The sequence below is a fragment of the Lactuca serriola genome, chromosome 1, assembly GCF_051521515.1.
Source record: "Lactuca serriola cultivar US96UC23 chromosome 1, Lser_US96UC23_V15, whole genome shotgun sequence".
In the NCBI taxonomy this organism is placed as follows: Eukaryota; Viridiplantae; Streptophyta; class Magnoliopsida; order Asterales; family Asteraceae; genus Lactuca; species Lactuca serriola.
The window spans coordinates 63842442-63864430 of record NC_136408.1 but is presented as its reverse complement, the minus strand read 5'-3'; the positions used below and the strand labels follow the sequence as shown (position 1 = coordinate 63864430).

Sequence of the window (21989 nt, the reverse complement as noted above, 5' to 3'; positions counted from 1 at the left end):
AGGCTGCTCGTGCTCACAGATTTGTGAGGATGAGAGAATTCTTTGATGACGGCTAATAATAGTTTATGATTTTAGGGTTTACTTTCTAATTTATATGGATGGTTTAGGGTTTTAAAAATATTGGATTGGGCTTAAAAATGTTGGGCTTTTTTAAAAACGAAATTTGGATATTTTTCTTAAAAAAAAATAGGTCTTTTCTTATAAAATTTATTTAAATAAGCTTTTTTTAGTATTAAAATTTTATAAAATATTTATTTTTATGTATTTCTCATTTTTATATTTGTGCAATATTCTAATTATTTATCTTGTGTTTTTTTTATTTAGAGATGTTTAAGTTTTTTGGAATCAACTTGTCGGCTAGAGATAAAGATTTTTCTACAAAAACTTCGGCATTTTCTACCGATCAGGTTATATAATTATATCAGTTATTATGCTTTCAAATACAACATATATACTAAATCACTTGAAATTTGATTGCAGAAGTTCAAGTCTCGTGAGGAATTATTGGAGTGGACACAAAACACCGCACGTTCTTTAGGATATGTCATTGTTACTAGAAGATCAAAGGCATATGGGAACGGCTACGTGCATACAGTCATACTTATATGTGATCGTGGCAGAGAGTATAAACCTAAATAGTATACAAGTAGAGCATCTGGAAGCAAAAGGACTAATTGTAAATTTCAATTGGAAGGAAAGTATTCAAAAGAACATGATAAATGGACGCTAAGAGTAATATGTGATGAACATAATCATCCACCGGCACAACATATGGAGGGTCATCCATTTGCAAGACGGTTATTTGTCGATGAGACTCGTTTGGTGGCTAATTTAACAAGAAAGAACGTGGCGCCACGTGACATCCTGTCAACATTGAAGGTTCAAAACGAAAACAATGTGTCGACAATTAAAACAATATACAATGCACAACAAAAGATCCGGATGCACGAGCAAGCAGGAAGAACTCCAATGCAGGTTCTTATGTCCCTTTTACACACCAATGATTATGTCTATGAGTTTACTACAGGTGATTCAAATGAGTTAGAAAATTTATTCTTCGTTCATCCAACGTCTTGGAAGATATGGCGTGCATTTCCACATGTGTTGATAATAGATGCCACGTACAAAACCAACAAATATAATAAGCCGTTGGTTCAAATTGTTGGTGTGACATCAACTCAAAAGACATTCTCTATAGGCTTTGCCTTTATACATAGAGAAAAGGAGGCCAACTATACTTGGGTGTTAAATTGTCTAAATTCGACGCTTGATACGTGTATGCACCCACGTGTAATAATCACAAACAGAGAGTTGGCACTCATCAAGGCATGTGAAACAATTTTTTCAGATGCTGCCCGATTACTTTGTAGATGGCATATTGAACAAAACATTTTGAAGCATTGCAACAAAATGATCACGTTGGAAGATGATCGACGCTCTTTTAGATCATTATGGAACTTACTAATTGATTCTCCAACATTGATGGATTACACGGAAAACTACATGCGACTTCAATCAATGTTGATAAAATATCCACGTAAGCTTGTTTTTTTAGCTATATTTCTAAATCATAACCTTCATATTATTATTTATTTACGTATGTGTCAACTATATTTCTAAATCACAACCTTCAGGTGTTTTGAAATACATAGAAGATACTTGGTTGAAGTACAAAGAAATGTTTGTATCTGTTTGGATTGATCAACATCTTAATTTTGGAAACAACACAACCAATAGAGTCGAGAGTGCACATGCCAATTTAAAGAGATTTTTGGACTCTTCAAGTTCTAATCTCGATAGATTTGTGCAACGAATTAATGAAATTGTGCAGTCACAGCTTACTTCGATCAATGAAAGCTTTGAAAAAAGCTTAATTTTCCGATATAAGCATCACAATTTGTACTGCTTCGGGTTACTAAGAGGTTTTGTTTCGAACGAAGCTCTTGATATAATTGTAGGAGAGCTCCAAAGGTTAAATGCATCAAAGTTGGACTCCTCAAATTGTGGTTGCAAACTCCATACCAGTTGTGGGTTACCATGTGCTTGCATGCTTTCTGTTTACTTAAACTCAGGTTAGTATGTTCAATTACAACATATATACATTTTTAAATATTACAAAAATATTTATTTTGTATTTTAATACAGGTGAAGAAATACCCTTGGATTTAATAGATATCTTTTGGAGAAAACGCAGTATTTCTGATACGAAGCCTGAAAAAAAAAGGCGATATTTGTTGCGACGATGACGTTGAAAAGTATAAAGAAAATTTCAACAAGCAGTCAGAAGCAGGAAAAAAAATTATTTGAAAAAACTAAAAGAGATATACGATCCGCGCACAATTAATGTTGGAGAACCCACAATTCAAAATAAGACCCGCGGACGGCCGATTATGAAGAAACAACATAAAAAGAACGTCAACCCACCAAATCAAGCTCCTCCTAGATGCAACGACTCTACCACATCAGTGTTCATTGGGTTGGATTTAAATAAAGAACCTGAAATGCATAATTATTCGTACGGCATTGACTTAAATGAAGAACCACGGATGCATGATCCATTCCTAATGAAGAGTATTCCTGATGTATTTCATGATTACATCGACAAGATGCAAGATGTACTCGGTGATGGAAACAGTGGGTTTCGAGCGGTAGCTGTTAGTCTAGGGCACAGTGAAGACCAATGGCTATACATTCGACAACAATTGCTTGAAGAGTTACAAAGTCAATTTTATGCATACCAACAAGTTTTTACTGATGGGTTCAACGAGGTATACGAGTCTTTGTGTTGGTTCGAATCACTTGCATATTTGCGACATTGGATGATTATGTCTTTGACTGGTTACTTGATTGCCAACAAGTTTGGTGTGATTGTTCATTGTCTAAGCCATGAACAATCTACAACCTGCTTCCCTCTTTGGAGAGGTCCTGAAGAGTTTCAATCTCACCGAAACATTACAGTGGCACTTGTAGGCAGACATTATTTTTCGGTGTCTTTAAAAGGAAATTACCCAATGCCTCCCACCACGACATATTGGAATGCTCATAAAAGCTCGTCTGCATCTTTCCGGCAAACTATGTATTGGTCGCGTTTCGAATTATACAATCAACATAGGCCTCGTAGTTCTGAAATACCTTGGATACATATCAAGGATTAAGTATGAATGTAATTGAACTCTTTTGATATGTATTGCTTTCAAAATTTTGTTTTATTATTAGTATGTCATATTTGTTGTCTTTTGTTATAGGGTTAATACCTTAAAAACCATTATTTATACATCCTCATTTCGATTTAACCCCAAATTTATTTTTTGTTCTTCATTTGCCATTATATTTTAGAAAACGTTTCATTTTCGGACCCTTGACCGGTCATCAACAGGTAATGATGACGTGTTAGTTTTTGCATTTTTTTTGTTTGCATTTGGCCCCAACATTTACGTATAAGTTTGCGTTTAACCCTAATATTTTTTGTTCCCCATTTGCCATTATTTTTTAGACAAAATTTCGTTTTAGCCATTGGTCAGTCATGAATAGATATTTTAAAACGTAAGAGTTGAAACTACGACTTGTCATTGAGGGTGAGGCGTGTTACCTAGTAAGCCAATAACTTTTTTTTTTGTATTATCAGTGTTTGTTGTATTTAATCTACACATGTATTTTAAAATGAAGGAAAAATATCTAATGTAAGTCTTGAATCTGTAACATCTAATAAACAATATGACATGCTAATCTTTAAGCTAATCAAAATTGTTAATCCATTCGTAATTCATCTATAAACAATTGGTTATGTCTACCGACATATTTGTTAAGAAACCATATATTTCTAAAGAGTAAAAAAAATGTGCCTTCTCTTTAAGGGACGAGGCGTGTTAGATGGTAAGTTAATGATTCTTTTTTTGTATTATCAATGTTTGTTGTATTGAATTTAATGTAAACATGTAACACACCTCGTCCCTTAAAGAGAAGACACATTTTTTACTCTTTAGAAATATATGGTTTCTTAACAAATATGTCGGTAAACATAACCAATTGTTTTTAGATGAATTACGAATGAATTAACAATTTTGATTAGCTTAAAGATTAGCATGTCATATTGTTTATTAGATGTTACAGATTTAAGACTTACACTATATATTTTTCCTTCATTTTAAAATACATGTGTAGATTAAATACAACAAATACTGATAATACAAAAAAAAAGTTATTGGCTTACTAGGTAACATGCCTCACCCTCAATGACAAGTCGTAGTTTCAACTCTTACGTTTTAAAATATCTATTCGTGACTGACCAATGGCTAAAACGAAATTTTGTCTAAAAAATAATGGCAAATGGAGAACAAAAAATATTGGGGTTAAACGCAAACTTATACGTAAATGTTGGGGCCAAATGCAAACAAAAAAATGCAAAAACTGACACGTCATCATTACCTGTTGATGACCGGTCAAAGGTCCGAAAATGAAACGTTTTCTAAAATATAATGGCAAATGAGAACAAAAAATAAATTTGGGGTTAAATCGAAACGAGGATGTATAAATAATGGTTTTTAAGGTATTAACCCTTTGTTATAATATTTTTAAATAAAATAATTTTAATAAATTACATACAAATAACCTAAAAATTATATAAAAAGAAAAATTATATTTAGCCTATTTTATTTTGCAAGTTTAATAACCTAAAAAATATATAAAAAAATTATATTTTACCTATTTTATTTTGCAAGTTTAAAAAACATATTTAACCAATTTTATGTTGCAAGTTTAAAAAAGATTATTAAAATACTTTTATATAAAAAGGTATTATGATTAGTAAAATATTCATCATTATTTATTAAGTATTTAAAAATTACAAATAAAAGACATAAAATTATTATATAATGATGGTTATTAAAAGGTAATTATTAATATAGTGATTTGTTTATTTAAGGAAAAAAAGAAAGGCGATAGATGAGAAGGGTTAGATGGACCCTTTTAAATAATGCTGCACCAAACCGGTAAAGAAAACTGGATGGTTTTGATGAAATCCACGTAGAAAAAAAAAAAAAAAAAAAAGAAAAAAAAAAAAGAAAAGGCTTATCCGATTTTCCAGGTCCAAACGCTTATCCTGATTTTGAATGAGTCAAACCCCACATATTTTTATTTTTATCAGTGTTGGGTTTCCGATTCCAAAATCGATAGGTTTGGAATCTGAAACGCTATGCCGCCGCCGCCGCCTCCTTTTATCAGGTTGGCTTCTTGCTGTAATTTGGTAAAATGTTCCTGGAATGTCCGTTGGAAATCTGTTAGATCGCTTGCCTATACAACATGCTCCGACGTGGCCGACTCATCTTCGGATACCAGTCATCCGGTCAGTAAGATTAAGTTTAAGGTTATTAATGAAACCTTGAAGCAGTTAGAGAGTGAACGGAGCAGCGCTTTGTTATTTATCCGTGAATTGAAAGAGTCTGGTTTTAAACATGATTTAGAAACTTACATGTCAGTTGTTCGATTGTTGTGTCATTGGGATTGGGGGAGTATGGATGTAAGGTCAAATAATTTGCTTAATGATGTTATTGATAATACAAATTGGGAAGTTTTTAATTTTGAAATTTCTGATAAACTGTTTGACGCATTGATGGAGGAAAAATTAATAAAAGCTGTTGATGGGTTGGTTGAGGTGTATGCTAGTGTTGGAAAGTTTGAGGAGGCCATGTACACCTTGTCCGAGATGAAAAGTAGGGGTGGACTTGTGGTGTCAACAGAAACGTGTAATTTTGTATTGAACAAGTTGATCATGTGGGACAAAGAGGATATGGTAGAGTCGGTTTACAGAGAACTGAAGAGGAATGGGTTGATCCCGAATGTGTATACATATGGGATGCTGATTAGAGGACATGGTAGGAAGGGTTGTTTGAAAGAAGCTTGGGACGTGTTTCGACAAATGGAAGAGGCTGGAATCGAACCTAATGCTTTCATTTATAGTAGGTATATTCATGTGCTTTGCTGCAATGGGAAAACTGATTTAGCCTTTCAGGTTGTAAAGGATTTGAATAAGCCGCTGCTTGATGTTTTTTCATATGCTTGTGTCATTCGAGGTTTTATAAAAGAATCGAAGCTACAAGATGCAGAAGATGTGTTGCTTCATGAAATGAAGCTTAGAGAAGTTGTCCCAGATGCGCGTTGTTATGGAGCATTAATTCGAGGCTATTGTGAGAAAGGGGACATTGTTAAGGCATTGGTTCTCTGTAAGGAAATGGAATCAAGAGGTATTCAAACAATCGATCATGGGTATGTGAGGTGGATGATGCAATACTTGTGCGGTTTGGGCATGCTTGATGAAGCTCTATACGTGTTCAAGCATTTTAAGCAGCAATCAAGGGTTTTCCTTGATGGGGTCTCGTTTAGTATTGCGATTGATGCTGCATGTAAACTAGGGAAAATGGATGATGCCATGGGGTTGCTAGAACAGATGAAAGGCAACAAAATCAAGCCTATTGTTATGCACACACTAGGTTCCAAACCTACAGGTAACATCACACACACACACACACACTATATATATATATATATATATATATATATATATATATATATATATAGAGAGAGAGAGAGAGAGAGAGAGAGAGAGAACCTGGTACACAAACTTATTTATATTCCGTTGCATTGTTTGTAGTATTATATATATATATATATATATATATATATATATATATATATATATATATATATATATAATGCAAACCCTATATGATATTTATATATAATATAAGTTTGATAACTTTACAGATTAATCATTTTTAAATTTCAATTTGTTTAACTTTAACCAGATGAGATGACCAAAATGACCAAAAAGGTAAAAATGGCCATTTTGAACAAAAAACTGTTGCAGGGTTGGAGATGTTCATATTTTTCACTTTTGAGTGGTCCAGATGACCTAAGTGACCTAAATGGTGAAATTGACCATTTTGACCTTGCAGGGTTTCAAGAACCATATGTGGGTCAAGATGAAGGTGTTCCAGATGCCAGAGATGAAGCTGCAGTGGGTTATGTTGGACAGTTGCATACTACCCAACAAATTACTCTTGCACTACAGCAGTTGACTAGTCTCAGTGGTCATCATGCTGTGATTCTGAAGAAACTTAGGGAGTGTCGCAAGTGGTGAAGATGAAGATTAGGAAGGCGTTTTTTTTTTTTTTTTTTTTGACAAAGACAGTGGAGGTCTTAGATGAAGCCTAGTGACATTTTATTTTGCATGTTAAGATGCTTAAATCTTTTGTTGCATTTTATTATTCTATTTTGATTTTGATATGTTTTTTGTAGACAGTATATATGTTTGGTAAATTGATAAAGCTTAAAGATCTAACATGCAAGATATTTTTTTTTTTGTTTTTTGTATAACCTAATTAATGAATGTTTCATGGTTTGAGATAATGTATGCTATTTTGATTACTTTTTCATTTATCATGCTAGCAGCCTCTTAAGGTATACCAACTTGATAAGTTCTTAATGCTACATGGCTTGATAGCAGCAGCCTCTTGAACAAGCTTTTGCTAATGTATGTTGTAGCATGTGACAAAACAAGCAGTAAGTAACATCATGTGGGCATTTCCACTGATTCATGACATTACATTGCATTAGATTACAAAACAACACCAACAAACCAGTTTACCAGACACTGGTAAACAAGGCAAACATCATAAGAAAATACACTCCTACCATTTACGTTGGGCTAACCATTCTCATTTTACATGGAAGCAACATCAACTACCTTTGCTTAGCTTAGACTTGTGCACACTCAATCGCTTCTTCAAATCTTTTACCTTTTCTGTATATTTCTGCAACTTTGACTTGAACATTTGGACCACTTTCTCCATTTCTTCATGCACCAATTTATGTATATTAAATAATGTATCAAATCTGTTAAATAAATATCGTCTTTCTTAATAACATCTTATTTAGTCCAAAGATAATATGATTTTTTTAACCTAAAAAATCCTAAGAATTTTTAATAATACGACTAACTTATGGTAAACAACATATATACAACTATTAGTATTTTTACTGGTATACTACCTTATAAAAGAAGTCACCATTATCATTTGTTCCAAAATAAATATTTATCTTGAATTATCCTAAATTCAATTTTCTAATATATGAAACTCATTTATTATTTTAATTTTAATGCTAACTATTCAACATTCAATCTAATATATTATATTTATTAATTTAAGTATGTATTTTTTTTGTGAACACCAGTCACTCCAAAGTTGAAGTCTGTGGGATTCCACTCAGAGTTAACTCCACTTTGGAGTGTTTCCTACGGTCATATTGGTCACCACTAGTCCGACTTGTTGGTATATTGTTAGATATAAACTATCTTCATTTTATTGCTTCAACACTTGAAATATGGATATACTATATTTAGAACATCTTCAATGGGTGCTTTTTTATAGTGTATTTCTTTAGAGTGATCATTTATTACCATTGAAGTAACGAGCTTATTGGTTTTTTTTATTGACCATTCAATATATATATTAAGTGGTCAATATAGTTTCATGTTTAATAACCTTACACACTCGAATCAGGAAACGGTAGGTCGAAGGAGACTGGGTATGATGTAAGACTACAACTATTCTGGTAGTATTCACCTTTTTGCGTTGGATTCAGTTGGCAGACAGGTTGGGACCAAGGGGGTCCCCGGTTGTTCTTTAGGAAAGCAATCATGTGGCAGCAAGAGGAGTAAGAGTGACTTTAGTGATTTGGGGTATGCGTGTGGAATTGCTTGTTATTCGTTAGCCGCAGTTGACCGGTGATTTTGTCCTTATGGAAGCCTCAAGGTATTGCGGGTAGAAAGTATTCTATTTAGGCTGGTTTTCTTATGGAATCAGTTTGATGATGATTCGATGTGGGCAGTCTGTCAGGGAGACAGTCCATCTCGAAACTTCAAATTTCAGATGGAGCAGACGTGATCAGGTTGTCTGGTACGTCGAGGGTGGTGATGCATGATTTCGGGGATGAAATCTAATTTAAGTGGGGGAGAGTTGTAACACTCGGTTTTGAAAGTGATCGATTGTGTCTTTGGAGGTTAAAGGGAAAAGCGTAATCCGACGATTCGGTCTTTTATGGGTCTCGGGTTTTATTCAGAAGGTTTTTAGGCTTGGGGTGTAGCTTGGAGCATAAGGCTTCATGCCACCTTTTCGTGGATATAAAGTTCGTCGGAAACGAACTTAGAACGAAGAAATTATAGTACTTCGAAGTTATTGGCAAAATTGGTCGTTGAATGGAAAAGTTTGCATGCAAGGTGGCAGCCATGTGAGTACGCCCAGCGTAGGGGTGTAAATTAGACGCGGGTGTTGGAGTCCTACGCCAAGCGTACGAGACCCTAATCCTCATTGGTCAGTCTCCATGTCATCTTTAGACAACCACCACGAAACCCTAATCCTCCTATGAGTGTTCTTGGAGCTTTGGAGGCCATTAGAGAGCATTATGGTGTTGTGAATCCATTTTCCAAGCAAGTGAAGAGCAAAGCAAGGTGGTGGTTCATAGGAGAAGCTGTAGATCCGAGATTGTTGCTTCATTTCAGATCATCTTGAGGTATAAAGTCTTAAATTTTCCCCTTAAATGATTAGATCTATTATGATGAGTTTTTGGACCCTTTTGGTCCCAAGGATGGAGCTTTATGGTTGAAATTCGATTCTTAGACTTATAGTTGCCACTCTCAGTGTTAAATGAATACCTAAGGCAAAAAGTTGCCATCTTGGAGGTCGTTATGGGTTCATGCATGAGTTAAGACCATTTCCATGGAAGTAGTTTATCATTTTTGGAGTTTGAGCTTATGTGGGTCACGAAAAGCCATCAAGTAAGCAACTTTATGGTTTTAGACGTTGAAAAGGATTTAGATCTGTAATTGTAGCTTCTGAAGTAGTGTATTAAGCACTTAATGGAAAAGTGGCTTAACAGAGGAGTACGTTGGGCGTACATGTAGGTACGCGCAACGTACATGTAACACCCGTAGATCCGGGCTAGTCAATTTAGAGGCAATAAGTGTCGAAAACGACTTTTCGGCAAAATAGTATTTATAATAAATAGTCTTAACCAATTTGTAGAATATGTCTCAAGGTTTCCATACATATAAAGAACGCCGAAATCCGAGTTATAACGAGGAAGTTATGGCCCGTCGAAGTTTTACGGCAAAACCGGCACGACATCGGGAAGCGTAAATAGTAAATTTATGATGGAACGACTTTTAGCCTTAGCAATCTAAACAAAAGTTGTAGTATATGTTAAACCGAGAACATACAAAAAAAGAACGCCCAAATCTGACTTCTTATGAGGAAGTTATGATTTTTCTAAGATTCGGCTTAGCAGTGCACGACCCGAAACTCGAAGTTTAGTTCGAGCGGTTTTTGGCTTACATGACCTAAATGAGAGTTGAAGATCCCATTGATAGGAACTCAACGGTAAAAAAGATAGACGAAAACGGAGTCCGTATGAAGGAGTTACAAATTCTTCGCGGTCATTTAACAGTCTAAACGCCTCCTACTGTTAAATTTGAGAACGGTCGAGAATTAGTCGACGGAGTCTTAATGAAAGTTGTGTTGGAATAGTGTCTAAGGCTGCAACTATATTAGACAAGTATTTGACCCGATTGTGCATGGTCCTTTTGGGTTGCCTTCACCATAGCAACTTGATAGGATGATTAAGAGAGAGTAAATATTATTAATATATTATGAGAATAATATAATGAATAATATATTTGTTATTTGATTAATATAAGTCATAGAATTAATTAGAATTAATTTGGTGACTTAAAGAGATTAATTAAATAAAGGGGTATAAACTGTCAATTGTTTGATAGTTAAGCTTTAGACTGTAAATCCATTGGGATATGCTTTGGATGAATTCTAAGAGTGTTAGGATAGCCAAAATCGTCCAAAGGCTTATCTATGGAATGGATTTGGATAGCCTTAAGAGAAGATTATCCAATTAGGGTTTAGGTTGTAACCCTTAAGGAGTCTACAAGTATAAATAGACCCCATGGCATAGGGAATTCGACATCTCTCATAAAGTAAGAGAACCCTGGCCGAATTCTTCCCCTCTCCTCTCTCCTAAATCATTCTTCTTGCTATTGGTGTTTGTAAGCCATTAGAGGAGTGACATTTGTGACTCTAGAAGCTCCAAGACCTCAAGATCAACAAGGAACTCAAAGGTATGATTCTAGATCTGTTTCAATGTTGTTATTTAACCTAATTAGTCATTAGAAGACTTGGATTCAAAGCATGTTTATTAGAAAGCCTAGATCCAAGCATTAGGGTTTTGCATCCACACATAGGAAAGTTCTTATGGCCAAAACCCATCAGTGGTATCAGAGCCTAGCTTGGTTTTCTTTAAATTGTTGCTTGATTAACTGAAACAAACCTGCAAAATTCGATTTTTAGGTTTCTGAGTCACTGACTCGGCGAGTCCCAAGGTGGACTCGGCGAGTCCCAAGGTGGACTCGACGAGTAGGCCTGACTCGGCGAGTCCCCTTGTGCACTCGGCGAGTCCAGGCGTCAGGAATGGCCAGATTCGGGATTTTTTCATAATTATCTTATGGAAACTTACCTTAATCATAATAGATCAATCTAAATCCGATTTTTTGATATATATGACTATTATCTTGATCTAGTTAAAGGTATTTATCAACTAATAAAATATTTGATTTCCTTATATGATAATTAATTAATTATTTTAATTATTTTGGTAATTATCTTGAATAAAATCAAATATAGATAATTAGGATATTAATTGTTAATTGGAATTATTTGTTATTTGATCCTCCATGTTTTAAATGTTTAAAACCTACCCTCAAGTTTTGAAATTTAGATTTGTGATTAAAAGTTTTAATTTAGACAACTTAAATTTCAAACCCTAGATTTTAAAAGTTTTAAAATACAACCCTATACTAATATGATATTGCTAGAATAATATATATGTATAACTAAATGCTAGTCTTACCGTTAGTAGGCCTCATTCACGAAGCCGATCTATAAGGTGGGTATAAGGTTGCGGCCTATAAAATGGCGCTTAATGAGTGTACACTCACACCCACCGCTTGCTTGATTGGTGGAGGGTCGTTAGCCGAACGGGTAGGATAGGGCAACCTCATCCTCTCATTAAAAGTATAATAATAAATATAAAGTAACTACACATATTTTTAAAATTTCCCAATCCTAGTTACTTTAGGAAAAGTGAATTGATGCAATCCCATGAAATTACACTTTGCACCTTGCTAAGATGTTAGTGGAGCGTGTGTGGTTTACCGGCACACTAATTGGTTCTAAGCGAAGGTGGCAAAGGGTGATTCATTGTTTATCATAGTTCGATGGAGCGTGTGTGGTTTACCGGCACATCGAATAGGTGATCGTTACAATGAAGGCACCATGTGAATTTGCATGGTAATTCACACCCGCTTTGTGATCCTCGGCATCCCAGTCACAAACGAGAGGGGCATATCGAGATTTAAACATGCCATTGAATAGTTTCAATGAATCTCATCCGAACCTAGGAATTCTCAAAAACACTTAGGACTAATAGTTTAAGTTTTGTGATGGAGAATTAGTGAATCGTCATTCACTTACCTTCAACTTATTTGCATGTTAGATTACGGCATCCCTTTTCTAGTATGTAAATGTTATTGTTGGATCCTAGCCCTAATTTTTCTTATTGGGTGATAATTAGGGATTCTTATTCTAATCTATCTTTGTCCTTTTCTAATTGTAGATGTCGAACGCAAACAACGCTGCTGCTAGTTCTTTCACGTTGATGAGCCTTTGCCAAAAGGTCACCTTCGATGGAACGAACTTTAGCGAATGGATAAGATACATTCGCACCATTGCTCGCTATGAGGATAAGGAGTATGTCCTCGATGAGAAGCTCGAGAAAATCAACCCCGAAGTTGCTACTCCCGCCGAAATCACCGCCTTTGAAACTCATGAGCGAGATGCAACGAAGGTACATTGCATCATGATCGCCACCATGAACTCCAAATTCCAAAAGTCCTACGAGGACATGTACCCGTACGAGATGCACCAAGACTTATTGGAGAGATACCATCAAAACGCAAGACAAGAGCGTTATGAGATTTTCACCAACATGATTTCCGCGAAGATGGGTCATGGAGAATCTCTTACCGTGCACCTGCAAAAGATGCAAAGGTATGTCGACCGCCTTAGCAAGTTAAATGTTGACTTCGGTGAGGACTTGGCGATCGACCTGGTGCTTCACTCTTTGCCTCCGATGTACAACCAATTTAGGATGACCTACCACATGAACAAAGAAGAGGTCACCCTAAGCAAACTCCAAGGTCTCTTGAGAGTCGCTGAGAGCAACTTCAAGGACAAGTCTGTTGCCCCTACTCCCAATCCGTCCGCTGCTCCTGTCTTGGCTATTGGTCAAGGGAAGGGAAAGAAGAGGAAAGCTTCATCGAAGAACTATCGCAAGGTGAAAGCCCGAGATGGTGCCTCTTCTAGTGGGACCAAAGTTGATCCCGCTAAGCCCTGCTCTAACCCAAAGGAGGCAGAGTGCCACCACTGCCACAAGATAGGACATTGGAAGAGAAGTTGCCCGGATTACCTGCAAGCGATCAAAGAGGGAAAGATCAAGCCATCTTTCGCAGGTATATACACAATCAAATCTAACGATTCTAATCATGCTATTTCTTGGGTTCTTGATACCGGTTGTGGTTATCACATTTGTTCTAATGTGCAGGGACTAAGAAGAAGTAGGGATGTGGAGCAAGGAAGGATCAATCTAATCATGGGGAACAGAAGATCGTCGCCTGTGACCAAGATTGGAGTGTATTCTTTAGTGCTTAGGAATAGTTTGGTTTTAGATTTGAACAATTGTTGCTATTCGCCAGAAATGGCTAGAAACATCATTTCATTTCATGGTTTATATAGACAAGGATTTAGATTTTCTTTTAATAATGAGAATGGTTCTATTTTGGCTTATCTAAATGGTGTCTTTTACTTTGAAGCTATACCATGTAATGGAATATATGAAACCGTTATGATTGTTGATAACTTAGGAAATGATGTTTTGAACATTGATTCTTCCAATAGTATGGATAAAGCATCCTTATGGCATTGTCGTCTTGGACATGTCAACAAGAAATGCATAGCCCAACTCCAAAAGGATGGAGTGTTGGAGTCATTCGACCTTAGGGAAGATGACACATGCGAGTCTTGTTTGCTTGGAAAGATGACTAAGTCACCCTTCACGAGTACATGTGAAAGGGGCGAGGGTCTATTGGAACTAATACATACCGATGTATGTGGACCATTTAGATCAACCACGAAGGATGGGAACCACAAAGGCTTATCTATGGAATGGATTTGGATAGCCTTAAGAGAAGATTATCCAATTAGGGTTTAGGTTGTAACCCTTAAGGAGTCTACAAGTATAAATAGACCCCATGGCATAGGGAATTCGACATCTCTCATAAAGTAAGAGAACCCTGGCCGAATTCCTCCCCTCTCCTCTCTCCTAAATCATTCTTCTTGCTATTGGTGTTTGTAAGCCATTAGAGGAGTGACATTTATGACTCTAGAAGCTCCAAGACCTCAAGATCAACAAGGAACTCAAAGGTATGATTCTAGATCTGTTTCAATGTTGTTATTTAACCTAATTAGTCATTAGAAGACTTGGATTCAAAGCATGTTTATTAGAAAGCCTAGATCCAAGCATTAGGGTTTTGCATGCGCACATAGGAAAGTTCTTATGGCCAAAACCCATCAAGTTGTAGATCTTGATTTTACCTATGTTTTGAAAAAAAGAACGTCGAAAACGGAGCTCGTATGCAACAGTTATGATTTTTCTAAGTTTGAAGGCTGATACGCGATAGGGGGTGACGTGGCACCACCAGAATTGGACACGTTGCACCACCAGAAGGTTGCCACATGCCCCAACTCGGCGAGTAGGTCCTCCTAATCGACGAGTCCATCAGGAATTCAGCCTATAAATAGAGGTGTCGGGTTCCTCCATTTCCCACACCTTTCCCACTTCTTTCTCTCTCTAAACTCTCTCTCTCTAAGCCTCCCTAACCCCCCAAAGCCTAGGGTAACTCCTAGCACGAGGCGGAAGCCCCGGAGCACCCGACAGCTCCGAGAAAAGAGCCTTTCGGCTCAGGAACGCTACTCCAGCGAAGCCCGATTTTGCGAAAAACTCGTTGTAAGTAAGCTACGCCTACACTATTTTTAATATAGCTTCTAATTAATTATAGTAACATTATTAGGACCTTAAAATAATTATTTGGGCTATTATTATGAGTTATATTGAGTGTTATTTAACGCTTATATAATAATAATAGCTAGACTATTAATTAGTCACGGTTAACGTCAACCTAAACCCTAGTCATATTGATACTAGGTTTTGTCGAGGAAAATTGTGTTAAGAGTAACGAAGTGTTGTCCAAGCGCCGAGTCACCGTCTTCTCAGGTGAGTGCATAGTTACCTTCATCTTACATATAGATATGAAGTATTTAATATAAATTACGTGCTATGTGTGCATATTGTTTGAATACTTGTTGTCTATGCTGGGTGAGAGATTTTTATACATGTTTTAAATGTTTTAAACTGTATACGTATTTTTATATCTACAAAATATGTTGGGTAAAACATGGGTAGATGAAGGACGAGGGGTGAAAGCTGAAATAGAGAAATATTAGTGGTATGGACCTAGTGCCCTATAGGTGAACATTGGCAGCAATGGACCTAGTACCCTATAGATGAGCATCGGCAGCTGCGCCACAACCTGTAGATGTTGTTGATCTACGATAAACATCCTAGCAGCTGCGCTCTAAGGATAATATCAGCAACTGCGCCTAATAGAGAACATTATAACCTTGACAGTAGCGTCTAAAGGACAATACCGGCAGAAGTGTCTCATATAGAATGTCACAACTATAGCAGGTGCGCCTAAGTGATAGAACTAGTAGTTGTGCTTGACAGCTGTGTCATTGACAACGATGGACTTGTACCTATTCCTTAGGAAAATCCTTAGGAATGAATGAACGAGAAATAGCTGATTCTTAGGGTAGATCCTTAAGATTAAAGAAGATAATGGGGATGGGTAATTGGGTTAACTGTTTGATGATTAAACATAATAATTATATTATTGTGGGTTGAAAACCCTATGTACTCACCAGGTTTCCCAACCTGACCCACTCAGTTTACTTGTATCACAGGTGACGATGTGAAGTTACATTACACTGAGAGATTAAGGAAATGTAGATCACTAGTGTAAATGAATGTAAGTTCTGTTTATGCTTATGTTTATGTATTGACGATGACATCCCAAATGTTTTAAAATGAATAAAAATACATTTCTTCGGAAATGATTTGATAACGAAATTATCATGTTTTTCTGGGAACAAATTCCGCAATGTTTTTATTGAAAGAGATACTCTGATTTTTATAAAGCATAAATCAAAAAATCGGTCTTTTCTCACCGTAAAAATGGGGATGTCACAGTACACCACCTTCAGCCATTACGCTTAGCGTGCAAGGGAGTACGCCCTGTGTGCTTATCAGTTATGGCCTTAGAGTGTTTTGGGCCTCGGGTTGGCCAGGTAGTGGACTTTGGGACTTTGGGCCTTTGGGCCTTAGTGGACCATCAGAAGTCAGATGTTATAGGCCATGAATATGTTTGGGCTTAAGTTAAGGCCCATTAGAGGGGTTGGGCCTAATTTAGCAAATTGGGCCATTAGTAGGCCACTAGTGGGCTTGGAAAGCCTACCTAGTGTTGGACTTTTGTTTTAGGTTTGGGCCTAAGTTTGGATTGTACTGGGCCAGGGATAGAATGTTCATTTTACCACATGCATGGATTAAGGATTATGGTATGGGTCCCAATTGCTATTGGGTATATTTATTGGTAGTGGCAGCTCGGGAAGCTGGCGGGGTAGCAACTAAGGAATTCATGTGGGAAGCTTCTATAGTGTGAAGTGAGTCTTCTCACCATACTAATGGGTCTAAGGCACCAAGGCCGACCCATCTTATGATAGTTGGTATACTTGTTGTGTAGAGATGTTTGGCATATTTATGCAGTGATACGTGGTAGTGATAGCCTTTGTGGTTAACGGTAGAGATATCCTTTAGGGCTAACGGTAGAGATAGCCTTTTTGGCTAATGGTAGAGATACCCTTTGAGGCTAACAGTAGAGATAGCCCTTGCGGCTAATGGTAGAGATAGCCTTCGTGGCTAATGGTAGAGATAGTTTTATAGCCAATTGATACGTGATATGTGGTAGAGGTAGCTTTTATTGCTAATGGATATGCGATATGTGGTAGAGGTAGCTTTTATAGCTAATTGATATGTATTATGTGGTAGAGGTAGCTTTTATAGCTAATTGATATGTGGTATGCGGTAGAGATAGCTTTTATAGCTAATATGATATGTGTTATGTGGATTATGTGTGGGGTATGCTCTGGGGGACTCACTAAGATTTGCGCTTACGGTTTACAGTTTTGGTTTCAGGTCTCATCGGCATGGAAAAGGAAGAGCTCAGATTGATCGCAGTGCACATACCTATGATTTCTGCAATGATTGATTTTGGGATAAACTCTGAAGAATGATTTACTTAACTATGATTTGGAATGTTGAATAAAATGGTTTTAATGTTTTAGTTATATTAAAAATGAAATTTTTACCCTTAATATTTGGGCCGTTACATTGAGGTTGCTTTCTGCCTTAGAAACGTTTGAATGAGAAACTGACTTAAGGGACTTGACGAGTCAAAGAGCTAACTCGGCGAGTCGGCTAGGGTTTTCCCCGATGAGTCTGGATATGGGTAACTCAACGAGTCGACGAGACGAATTGACAAGTTAAGTTGGGTTTTCACTACATTCTGAGGAACATGAGGGACTCGACGATTCACATAGGTACACTCGGCGATTTGGGTCAACATGGGCAGTTGACTCGAGTGTTGACTTTCTGTTGACTTTAGGGTATGGTCAAGACAGGGTTTATGGGGGCCATGGATGGGTAAACTGGTCTTTTACCCATCTTAAGAATTAGAAGGAGTTTAGCGTGAGTTATATACTTATATGACGTTGAGATATTTGAGAGTTAATTAGAGATACTTGTTATGTGTAGGCGTAGATTAGACCGTTCGAGGGGTATCCAGTTTTCTTTGCTTACTTACGAGGTGAGTCTTCTCAGTATACTTACCATGAGTGGTATCTATGTGTGATCAGAGGGTCTTTTGTGTTTATTTGAGTTACATCATGTTATGCATTTTGTCTGTGTGATATATATGCTATATTTTGTGTTTTACTGAGATAGGACCGGAGGGTCCAAACCAAGTTGTGGGACCGGAGGGTTTCCACCAAGACATGACCGTAAGGTCCAACCCAAGTTGTGAGACCGGAGGGTCCTCACTGAGACACATAACCGGAGTCCACACCGAGACACACGAGACCAGAGGGTCCATGCCGAGTTATAGCCATGAGAGGCTTATTATTTGTGTATGTGGTATTTTGGGCAACTCACTAATCTTTGTGCTTACCGTGTTGTGTGAAATGTGTTTTAGGTACTTCTCAAGACCACGGGAAGACGCCGACATGATTGTACACACCTATTCGGGACTTTGTTGAGGATTCTGGGATTTGACTTTTATTTTTGGATTATGTTGACATTTGAGACACTTGTGGTTTGATGAAATATAATATATGAGTTTTATGTGTTTTAAAAATGAAAATTTTGGTTTGAAAATTTACGTTGTTACAAGTTGGTATCATAGCCTTGGTTTGAGGGATTCAGATGCACCTTTCGGGTATGTTTGGAATCAAACTGAGAATTTGAGAAAAAAAATTCAAAAGAAATGATTTTTCTAAAATCGAGTAAGAGTTTCTAAGAGAAGAACAAGAACGAGAATTGTGTACAATCAGCCAGAGCTCGAACGGTGGTTTCCCAAAATACCCTTAGTTGTTTACTTTATGAGATATTTATGAGGTATCATAAATGCATGCTAGAGAACAGGCTAGGTATTTCATATACTAGGGCTAGAGTTGCCTGATTATGATGCCTTAGCCTAGGAGAACAGGCTAGGTATTTGATCGGTATTATCTGTTATTTTGCCTGAGTATGTGCTGAGTTCTGAGTCGATAATACTGATCAATAGCTTTTCCTAGTCTAGGAAGAGATACCTAGATGAGCATATGCATGGCCTACTGAGAGAGTAGCCTGATATTGTGAGAGATGGAGTACTTGTGAATTAGAATCCTAGGAGGAGGACTTGGGATGACTACAGATTGGTGTGGAAGCTAGTATTGCGCCCGTACTACTGAAAGCACCGGATCTGTATGCCACCCAAGTAAGAATCCTTAAGGTACTAAGGAGCACGTAGGGGAGGGGATCGAGTGTGAGTATGTTCGAGCGAGTTTCTGATGATTTTTGTGTTGCGTTTCAGAGACATCATGGTGGGTACGCGCCACAACCCCGAGAGCAGTGGGGCCAGTGATAAGGAGATCTGCAGGATCATCCATGAGGAGGTGGTCGCAACCATTCGAGAGGCGATACCGAAGATGTTTGAGTCTATTAAGACCACTCTGATTGAGACATTTGATGAGCGATACGTTGCTGTTACTGAGGCTGCTGTTGTTGTAGCCACAACGGCTGTTGCTGCTGCCAAGCCACGGGGAGGTGACTCGTTGTTTCGGGCGCGTATTTTGGGCTATTGTTTGGATCGTTATTATACCCCAGAATGACTAAGTCAAACCTTAATCATTCCTACCCTTAGGTGAGTGGGTTCTTAATGGGTTAATTGTTCTTACTTAACCCTAATCGTTATTTTATGTGGAACTCTAATCCTCATTTCATGTGATGTAGTTACCGTTGCAAGTGACTATTGATGGTTGTCAAGGCCAACTAATCCTAATTATTACACACTAAAATAGTGTATAGTGGTAAAGGGATCGAATCCACGGAGATTGGTTCAATTTATAACTCTATGAAAAATCTCTTTGTAAAAATACTTGTAAAATAACAATAAAAATAAAATGGGGGGTTTTGTTGTTTTGAAATACTTGAAACAAACTAGAATTAACTATGATGTAAATAGATAATTTCAATAAAAATAAGAGTTTGATGTAAAATCAATAGGGGAAAGATGGTTGACTTAAAGTTTCCTCACTTTGACTTTTGATGAACATATCATTAGAATCCAATGGTGCAATACTTTGATTTAAATCCTTAATTTGGTTATAGTAATCCAAGGAGCTTGAGATTACCTAGACTTTTCTTAAATGTTGAAATGGCTAGAGAAGCTCATAAAAATTTCCTTAGTCAAAGTCACTAATTCCAAATAGCATGTAATTAGTGAAAGTCAACTAGCATTAAGAACCAAAAAGTCACCAAATCCAAGAGGATTCAATTGCTTTCACTACCATGTTGGAGGAAATGTTTTTATGATTGTGTGAAGCAAAAACAACACAAAAATCACTTGTTGCTTGCTAATTTGAAGATCATTTACTTAATCAAGAAATTAGCCAACTAATCACCACAAACACATTTAAACTCATGAATAAAAACATACTAGTAGTGATAATATGATAAAACACAAAACATTTCCATAAAGATTTAAGAACAAGTTCATGGATTCTTCAACATCCAACAAAAGTTCAAAGGATTCAACAAAAAGTCAACCAAGATTAGTTTAGCCAAGCATAACTAAACTCAAAGAAACAAAGTTAGTTAAGATTGTACCAAACTGTAACATCCCAAAATTATGGACCAAAAATTTCATTTTTAATTAAGTGATTTGCAAAACGTTTGTAACAAAATATCATTCGACCATATCATTTAATAAAACATGTTTCGTGTTTGTAAACCAGAACGTAAATCATAATAATATCAGAGTACAAAATCCCAGAATGTCTCATAGCGCGAAAAAACAAGAGCGTGTGTGTGATATGCCGCTACCGCGCCAGCTCCTTCCCCTTGGCTGAAGAGGTACCTGAAACAACAACTAAAAACCTTAAGCACGAAGCTTAGTGAGTTCCCCCATTGCACCACATACCAAAATAACCACATAACATACAAATATTGTCAGGCATATCTGGGTGCCCGACCTACCCTTTCGGTCCTCTTGACCGGATACTGACTAGCATATATGGGTGCTGGTCTCCCCTTCGGTCCTTTCGACCGGATACTGACTAGCATATCTGGGTGCTGGTCTCCCCTTCGGTCCTTTCGACCGGATACTGACTAGCATATATGGGTGCTGGTCTCCCCTTCGGTCCTTTCGACCAGATAATGGGGACTATTTCACCCCTACCACTACCACATAACACGTATCACATAATCTATTTAGCATGGCTGGGCATGACTACCCCTTCGGCCCTATCGACCGGTAACCTGGGGACTATCTCCCTTACTATTGCTAGCACATAGCATCATATCGTACAAACACATAAACATAACACAAGTAGTGGCAACCCTAGATGAATATCACAGAGACAATCATCTAATCATACAATTCCTACTAGTGGGTCGGCATTGTGGCCTTAGACCCACCGCTTCTAGAAGGTAACTCACCTCGAAGTAGCTGCTGAAAGTCTACTTGCTGAGCGCCTGACTGCTGAACCAGAACTCCCTGGCTACAATTTCCATAAACACTAAGTCAAATACTGATAACTAATCTTAGGGTAAAATGACTATTTTACCCCACCCCCCCCCCCCACCCACCCCGGTCAAAGTCAACATCCTGGTCAAAGTCAACTTCCTGGTTGACCGGACTCGCCGAGTTGGCTCGCCAACTTGCTGAGTCCCTTTCATCTGTTCTAGTTCTATACTCGTTTCTACTCGTCGAGCTTAGCGAAGACTCGACGCGTTCTTCTTAGATGCATACATACTAAGTCCAGGTTCATCTGACTCGACAAGTTGAAGAACAACTCGTCGCGTCTAAGGCAATCTTCATCGGACTCGCCGAGTTGCTCATCCAACTCGGCAATTCCACGGCTATCTTCATAGGACTCGCC

General features: G+C 37.3%; 2 protein-coding genes across 2 annotated transcripts; both read left to right on the top strand.

Moving 5' to 3' along the window:
* The first annotated feature begins 771 nt into the window (after positions 1-771).
* Positions 772-2246, top strand: LOC145056338 (protein FAR1-RELATED SEQUENCE 5-like). Its single transcript, XM_079004194.1, has 3 exons — positions 772-1537; positions 1635-2072; positions 2146-2246. Exons 1-3 carry the CDS (start codon positions 772-774, stop codon positions 2244-2246), a joined length of 1305 nt encoding a protein of 434 aa, XP_078860320.1.
* Positions 2247-5121: 2875 nt separating this feature from the next.
* On the top strand, positions 5122-7357 carry LOC145089821 (putative pentatricopeptide repeat-containing protein At1g13800). The gene is made up of 2 exons (XM_079028216.1): positions 5122-6500; positions 6951-7357. The coding sequence occupies exons 1-2, from the start codon at positions 5192-5194 to the stop codon at positions 7133-7135; spliced, it is 1494 nt and encodes a 497-aa protein (XP_078884342.1). The 5' UTR covers positions 5122-5191; the 3' UTR covers positions 7136-7357.
* The last annotated feature ends 14632 nt before the right edge of the window (positions 7358-21989 follow it).